The sequence below is a fragment of the Phyllostomus discolor genome, chromosome 3, assembly GCF_004126475.2.
Source record: "Phyllostomus discolor isolate MPI-MPIP mPhyDis1 chromosome 3, mPhyDis1.pri.v3, whole genome shotgun sequence".
NCBI classification, from domain to species: Eukaryota; Metazoa; Chordata; class Mammalia; order Chiroptera; family Phyllostomidae; genus Phyllostomus; species Phyllostomus discolor.
This window is the reverse complement of record NC_040905.2, coordinates 92,301,572-92,309,690: the sequence shown is the minus strand read 5'-3', so window position 1 is coordinate 92,309,690 and position 8,119 is coordinate 92,301,572. Positions and strand designations below refer to the sequence as shown.

Sequence of the window (8,119 nt, the reverse complement as noted above, 5' to 3'; positions counted from 1 at the left end):
GTGAATTATTTTTCAATAAAAAATGCAAATTTAAAAATTAGTTGGATTACAGCCTTGGCCAGGTAGCTCAGTTGGTTAGAGTTTCCTCCCAATATACTAAGGTTGCAAGTTTGGTCTCCACAAATGAATGCATAAATAAGTGGGAAAACCAATTGATATCTCTCTCCCCCCCAATCAATAAATAAAAAAAGAAAAAAATTTATCACATTATGGAACAGATGGGCAGGAAGTAGCCACACACAAGAACTGATGTGCAAATCTATTCAATGGAGAAAGAATAGTCATTTTTGTAAAGACTTTATTTATTTATTTTTAAAGAAAAGTGAGGGAGGGAGAAAGAGAAGGAGAGAAACATAAATGTGTGAGAGGAACATTAACTGGTTGCCTCTTGCACGCACCCAACTGGGGACCTGGTCCGCGACCCAGGCATGTGCCCTGACCAGGAAGTGAACCAGAGACCTTTCAGTTTGTAGGCTGGCATTCAATCCACTGAGCCACACCAGCCAGGGCAAGAACAGTGATTTTAATAAATGGTGCTGAAGCAATTAAGTACCCATAGGTAAATAAACCAACCAACCAACCTTGATTTAAACCTCATACCTATACAAAAATTAACCCAAAATGCACTCTAGATTTAAATATAAATGGAAAACTATAGAACTTTTAGGAGAAACATAGAAAAAATATTTGGGACATATGGTTTGGTGAAGAGTTCTTAGGGATAACACCAAAAACATGAGTTATAAAAGGAGAAAAATTAATAAATTAGACTTCATCAAAATTCAACCTTGTGGTCTGTGAAGGACCCCATTAAGAAAATGAAAAGACAAACTACAGACTGGGAAAAAATATTTTCAAACCACATATTGATAAAGGACTCAGAGCAAAACTCAATAGTGAAAACAAGCAATCTAATTAGAAAATGAACAAAAACACTAGAGATATTTCATCAAAGAGGATATGTGGATGAACAATACGCTCATGAAAAGATATTCCATATTGCTAGCCAATAGGGAAGAGGAAATTATGACCATGACGATTTATCAGTATTAGAACAGTTAAAATAAAAAATAATGACAGTCCCAAGTGCTAGTAAGGATGCCCAGAAACTGGGCATACACCCAGTCATCATACACCATTGACCAGAATGTAAATGACACTGCCCACCAGTGAATGACAATGAACGACTGATATGCACAACAGCTTGGATGCACTGAGTGAACCTAAGAAAGCCAAACTCTAAAGTTCACATGTTATATGATTCCATTTATATAATATTCTGGAAATGACACAATTATAGAGAAGGAGGACAGAGTAATGGTTGCCAGAGGTTAATAATGGTGGGGAGGTGAGGAGTGACTATAAAGAGATACTGCTAGGACATCTTTGTGGTGATGGAATACTTCTGTACTGTGTTTGTGATGAAGTCTATGTGACTAAAATGACAGAACTATACAAACACTATACCAATATCAATTTCTTGGGTCTCATTTTTATTATAATTATGTAAGATATAACTCTTGGGGTAAACTGGGTAAAACATACATCCAAAATCCCTGTATTATTTTTGCAATTTCTTGTGAATCTATAAATATTTTTTAAAAAATTTCTTTAGGCTGCCCTGGCTGGTGTGGCTCAGTGGATTGAGTGTCAGCCTGCAAACCAAAGGGTCACCAATTCAATTCCCAGTCAGGGCACATTTCTGGGTTGCAGGCTAGGCCCCCCGTGGGAGGCATGTGGGAGGCAACAACACATAGATATTTCTCCCCCTCTCTCCCTCCTTCCCTTCCCCTCTGCTTAAAAACAAATAAATAAAATCTTCAAAAAAATTTATTTAGGTTATATAGACATAGGCATTGTAGGGTTGGTGGGTAGATAATATTCATGTTTCATTAATTTAAAAAGAAAAAAAAAACAACCAAGATGAAGGCATTTCATTTACCCAGAACCAACAGGCTATGAGGTGTTACACCGAATTTTCCAAGTAACATAAACTTACCTGTCCAAGCAACGTTCAAACATTTGATGGGCATTTAGCCAAAATATATTAAAATTGTCCATAGGATTTTTTCTGCACGAAAACATAAAGGCAGAATTCAACACTGGGGTTGGTTCGGGGAGTGGGGCCCTACCAGGAAGTTGGCTGCAAATGTAGACTCAGTTTCTTTTCTCTGAAGAAAGTCAGGTTTATAGAGTAAGAATGAGCAGGTCAAATCTTTACCAAAAACAAAAAAACCTTTATTAAACAAAACTCTGGTGGAAAACAACTCTTCCTCTCCCCCAGGCCCATGGATCCTTCTGTTGAGAAATCCTCCAGGCTCTGCCAAGGATGACAGGGCCAACGGCAGGGTCCAAGTGTCCTTGGGCTAAAACTCAGCAGTCACAACCATTGTCAGGGTTTCAGTAAAGAAATATATCTTTGCACCCATTTTTCCTTCGGTTCTGCACAGACTCTCAGGCCTCTTTTGGTAGTGAATCTGCGGGAGAGAGGCGCTGATGGTCAGTACTGAGAAGGGGTGGGGGGCCAGCCGCCTGCCTTGGGTTTTAGCCTTGCCACACCTCTGTCACCCTCTCTTTGCTCCCTTTTCTGGTCCAGGCCCGCCCTCCTCTCTGATACATGCTTTCTGCTGGAAACAGGCTTCTTGGCCCACCTGCCAGCGAAAGCATTTTCCAACAGCTCTGGTCTGAAGCATGTAACCTGTACCCTGCCTCTTAACTGTTTCATTTTAATCTAACAACTTTATTGAGATGTAATTCACACACAATGCAGTTCACTCATTTAAAGGGTATAATGATCATTCAATGGTTTTTAGCATATACATGCATGACACAACCATCACTACTATAATTTTAGAACATTTGCATCACCCCAGAAAGGGAACTTATATGGCTTATGCCACTTAATTTTTTTATTTTTTAGTAGAGGGAGAGAAAGGAAGAAAGAGAGGGGGGAAAATATCAATTTCTTGGTCCACTTATTTATGCATTCATTGGCTGAATTTTCTATGTGCCCTGACTGGGAATCAAACCTGCAACCTTGGCATATTGGGAGGATGCTCTAACCAACTGAGCTACCCAGCCAGGGCTGCTATTTAATTCTTAATCACATTATCATAGACTGTTTGCCATGATTTCTTATATATGATTCCTGATTCTTGCTGTGATCTCAGTAAGAAGTGGGGTTGTGGTTAATGTCCCTGAATCTCCTTCAGCCTCCCTGAGAGCCTAGACCCTGTCGTTCTAGCCTGGAGCACCTTGCAGAGCCCAACAGAGTATAGGGCTCTCAGGAAGGCCCCAGTACACGCAGGGGAGAAGAGCCAGGAGAATGAGAAAATAAGACAGAGGAAGTGCTTTCTGGACGTATGAAAGCATGCCATTACTCCTACTGAGAGATGGGGGTCTCTGTCCTCACCTCTTGAATTTAGGCCAGCCTTAGGGACTGGTCAACCAACAGAGTGTGGCAGAAGTGACACTATGTGACTTCATAGGCTAAGTCAGAAAAGATGGTGGGGCTTCTTGGTTTATTGGATTACTTATGCTGGAACCTTGAACCACCTTGTAAGGAGTCCTACCAGCCAGATCACCAGACTGTGAGGAAGCCTAAACTAGCCCAACAGAGAGATCACACAGAGAGGCCCCAAAGAGAGAGACATGCCACCAGCCCCAGCTGTCCTATCTCCAGTACCACCTGACTTCAACCATCCAGCCAAGCTGTCCTGGAAATTCAGACCCACAAAAACCATTAAGAGATAAGAAATAAGTCATTGTTGCATTAAGCCCCTAAGTTTTGGGGTAGTTTGTTAAGCAGCCATAGATAACCGATATAAGCCTCTCACCTTCTTTTTACAAATGTGGGAAATTGACTTGCCCAAGGTCACACACACAGCTTGTACTTGTAAGTGACAGAGCCACTGCTTTGAGCCCACCTCAGGGCTCTTTGCCAGCTGTCAGTTAAGTGTTGATGACTCTAAAGCTCCAGAAAGCCAACTGAGACACAAAGAAGACCCAGGACATCCTGAGCCCCAGGGTACCCCCTTCATATCTAAGCACTTGAGTATCTTTTCCTGGTCCTTAACTTCTCAACGGCAGGCGGGTTGGCCTCTGAAGACCCTTCTTTCCCCTTCTGCACTATTCTCTCAAGCTCAGAAACCTCGTGTCCTGGGAGGAGTGACCTGCCCCTCCCTGTGTATTTGCACTTAAAGATGTTTTTGTTGAATGCTGGTAACCTGGATTGTCACCCTGCCCATGAATGTGGCAGCAACATGGCCAAATTCTGCCACTGACGGAACTTTTGTCAAACATTCCCTGTGTGTAGGCACAGTACTGAGTGCCTTGTATGCATTATCTCACTTAGTCCTGCCAGAGGCTCTGTGAGGCGTGTGTCCCCTCTCCTGCTACCAATGAGCCTGGCCTGGCCTGGCTCCTATTTACCCGTCTGCCTTGTTGAAGACATGTTCCTCCTCCCCCCACTCACCTGCTGCTCCCTCTGCCTGGTACATCCCTGCTCCTTCCTGCCCTCTTGACCTGGGCCACCCTCACTGGTCTTCATGGTCTCAATGTAAATGTCACTTCCTCAGGGGGACCTCCTGACATTGAGCAAGGTCCTACTGTGACTACAATGAGGAGTGGCAGAATATGCCACCCCAAAATATGCCACTTTGGCATAAAGATTATTTTTAGCTAAAGGCACTTAAAAAAAAATCAGGCGCAAGAAGGGCTCTCTGACCTCCTCCTTTCTTCCTGGAAATAGGAGATAAAACTCTCATGTAAAAACATGTCCACTGTACCAATAAAAAAGAAGCATTTTTGTTATCAGAGATAGGGAGTCAGGCCAAGGCAATTCTGCAGAAATAGACCTTGTCTGCCCTGGCTGGCATAGCTTAGTGGATTGAGCATGGGCTGGGAACCAAAGTGTTTCAGGTTCGATTCCCAGCCAGGGTACATTCCTGGGTTGCAGGCCATAACCCCCAGCAACTGCACATTGATGTTTCTCTCCCTCTCTCTCTCTCTCTCTCTCTCTCTCTTTCTCTCTCTCTCTCTCTCTCTCTCTCTCTCTCTCCCTTCCCTCTCTAAAATAAATAAATAAATAAATAAGAAATAGACCTTGTCAAAATAACTCTCACCATCCTTCAGCCACCCACCCCCATACATTTTAGATACTTTTCTACAATTGCCTCTCTTTGTTCAACTTAGTATAAATGCATTTAGGTTTTGCCACATTTTTTTTGTTGGGGGGGTTCTCATTTTCCTATGAGGGCTCCTGTGTATGTGTAAAAATCTGTATGCTTCTCTCCTGTTCATCTATCTGTGTCAATTTAATTCTCAAGCCCAGCCTAAGAGGGCAGAGATAAAGTTGTGCCTTCCCTACAGTGACGGCTCCCTCCTGCTCTCCTTCCTGCTGTGCCTTTCAAGCAGCCATCACAAGTGTGATTATCTATTTTGTGCAAATATCTTTTAATGACCCCTTTCTTATGCCAGATGTAAGGTCTATAAGGCTCTTATTTTCTCTTTTAAACTCAGTACTTAACACAGCCTGGCACACGGTATGGAAGTTAGGAAATCAAAGCTCAGACTCATACTTGTTACATTTGTCAGAGGCAGGGTGACAAACCAAGTTACCAGGTTTCCACCCGGAGGCTCATCTTGGTACTGTAGGAGACTGCCTTCTACCCACCCAGTTACATGGCTGGCAGGAACCCTAAAAGCCCAAATGAGAAATACTCACATCACAGCATGCTGGGGACAGCTGCTCCTAGTGAATTCATAGCTTTGCACCAATTTCCAGGGAAGGATCCTTGGGCTGAATCGTAAGCAGCAGTATTTGGCCACATCACTGCCACCTAAAAAAAAGGGAGAGGAAGGAGATTGGAGACACCCCTTTGTTTCTACTCCTAGTCATCCCGGGAAGCAATGTGTGGCAGCTACATACGTGTGGCAGTTCCAAGGTGGACTCTCAGGATGAAAAGTAGGAGTATAAGGGAAGCTGCAAGGAAGCTCTTCATGGTGCTCCAAGCTGAGCCCTTCACAGCCTTCTCCTAAATTCCTCTTGTCTAAACAGCCCCCCTCTTGTAGGGCTTAGCAGTCCCTGAAGGTGATTCCAGATAATCTTGTAGTTGAGAATTTGACACCACTATAAATGAGGAAGCTGATACCCTTAAGAAGAATATTAAAAAGTGAGGCAATGTCATCTAAAGGAAGGGGAGGAGCCAGCTTGTAACTGAGTCACTTGACCCAGTGTTAGGTCACTGCTCCCTTGCTTGAAAAGGAAAAACAAAGAAAACAAAAGAATAATTCCAGTGAACTGGCTGAAATTCCTTTACAATAAAATTAGTTGTTCCTGAGAAATTTCTGGCTCTTGGGCTGAAGCTTTCTTTGCTTTATAAACATTGCTTATCTCTTGGTGAGGTCTGGGCAGTCTCAGGACATGTATGTAGGGCAGCCTGACCATGACAATGGACATCTAAGAACAAAGCTCCAAGCATATGCCTGCTGTGTTCTTAGTGTCACACATCACCCCCTATACAGTGCCAGAGCTGCTTGGGGGCACACAGAACTATCTCATCTGGTTTAGAGGATCAAAAGCCTGATAGGACACTACAATTGCCTAGAGTCTGAAAGATAGACATCTTCCCAGTCACTGCTTTGCACCTCTTGAGTCAGGCTCTTTGGTGAGGGGGTGGGGAGTGGAGGGTACAGGAATCTATATTTTAACCAGGTTAGGCTGAGACTTCCGGCCAAGGTGGAGGCATAGGTAGATATACTGTGCCTCCTTTCATAATCAAAAGGACAACAAATTGAAAAACAAAAAATAATCACAACTGCCAGAAAATTGAACTGTATGAAAATCCAATAGCCAAGGAGTTAAAGAAGAAACATTCATCCAGACTGGTAGGAAGGGTGGAATGGGCCAGGGTGGAGATGATGTGCAGCAGGGCAGCAACTGAAGCACTGGGTGCTCCCACATTTGCATGTGTATAAACCTGGAGGAACAACTGAGGAGTGAGACTAATCACACAACCCAGGATTCTAGCAAGGGTAAATAAAGCTTCATAACCTCTGGTTGTAAAAATCTGTGTGGGTTGTGGCAGCAGGAGAAACTCCAGGGCTCCCAGGAAAGTTCGTTGGAGAGACCCATAGAATCCTAGAAAGGTATACAAACTCACACACCTGGAAATCAGCATCTGAAAGAGCACAATCTATTTGTGAGTAGTGGGGGAAGTTACTGAAAGCTTCCAAGAGCTGAGCAATAAGCATTGTTTCCTCTTGGACCCCTCTCCTATACACAGCGCCACAACACAGCTAAGAGGGTTGCCCTGCCCTGACAAATACCTAAGGCTCTGCCCCTTACAATGTAGCAGTTGTGCTGAGACAAAAAAATATGGCCAAAATGAAAGAACAGATCAAACCTCCAAAAAGAGAACTAAGTGATGAAGAGATAGCCAACCTATCAGATTCAGAGTTCAAAACACTGGTAACCAAGATGCTCACACAAAGTATTGAGTATGGTCACAAAATAGAGGAAAAAGTGAAGGCTATGCAAAGCCAAATGAAGAAAAATATACAGGGAACCAACAGTGAAGGGAAGGAAACTGAGACTCAAATCAATGATTTGGAACAAAAGGAAGAAATAAACATTCAACCAGAATAGAATGAAGAAACAAGAATTCAAAAAAATGAGGAGAAGCTTAGGAACCTCCAGGACATCTTTAAATATTCCAACATCTGAATTGTAGGGGTACCAGAAGGAGAAGAGGAAGAGCAAGAAGTCGAAAACTTATTTGAACAAATGATGTAGGAGAACTTCACCCATCTGGCAAAGGAAATAGACTTTCAGGAAGTCCAGGAAGCTAAGAGAGTCCCAAAGAAGTTGGACCCAAGGAGGAACACACCAAAACACATCATAATTACATTACCCAAGATTAAAGATAAGGAGAGAATCTTAAAACAGCAAGAGAAAAGGAGACAGTTACCTACAAAGGAGTTCTGTGAAACTATCAGATGATTTCTCAAAAGAAACCTGCAGGCAAGAAGGGGCTGGAAAGAAATATTCCAAATCATGAAAGGCAAGGACCTACATCCCAGATTGCTCTATCCAGCAAAGCTCTCATTTAGAATGGAA

The 8,119-nt window shown here is 42.9% G+C and overlaps 1 protein-coding gene across 1 annotated transcript; it reads right to left on the bottom strand.

Annotated features, from left to right (window-relative positions):
- Nucleotides 1-2,216: 2,216 nt before the first annotated feature.
- Nucleotides 2,217-6,161, bottom strand: CCL26 (C-C motif chemokine ligand 26). The gene is made up of 3 exons (XM_028516508.2): nucleotides 5,930-6,161; nucleotides 5,726-5,840; nucleotides 2,217-2,477 (listed from the first exon to the last, which is right to left on the bottom strand). The coding sequence occupies exons 1-3, from the start codon at nucleotides 6,000-6,002 to the stop codon at nucleotides 2,393-2,395; spliced, it is 273 nt and encodes a 90-aa protein (XP_028372309.1). The 5' UTR covers nucleotides 6,003-6,161; the 3' UTR covers nucleotides 2,217-2,392.
- Nucleotides 6,162-8,119: the final 1,958 nt, after the last annotated feature.

Bases quoted from the DNA above. Each gene is read 5' to 3' on its own strand.
- CCL26 (XM_028516508.2), bottom strand. From the start codon at position 6,002: ATGAAGAGCTTCCTTGCAGCTTCCCTTATACTCCTACTTTTCATCCTG. The intron at 5,841-5,929 runs GTATGTAGCTGC...CCTTTTTTTTAG, and splicing joins CCACCTTGGAACTGCCACAC to GTGGCAGTGATGTGGCCAAA. The intron at 2,478-5,725 runs GTGAGTATTTCT...TCTCTCCCGCAG, and splicing joins TGTCCCCAGCATGCTGTGAT to ATTCACTACCAAAAGAGGCC.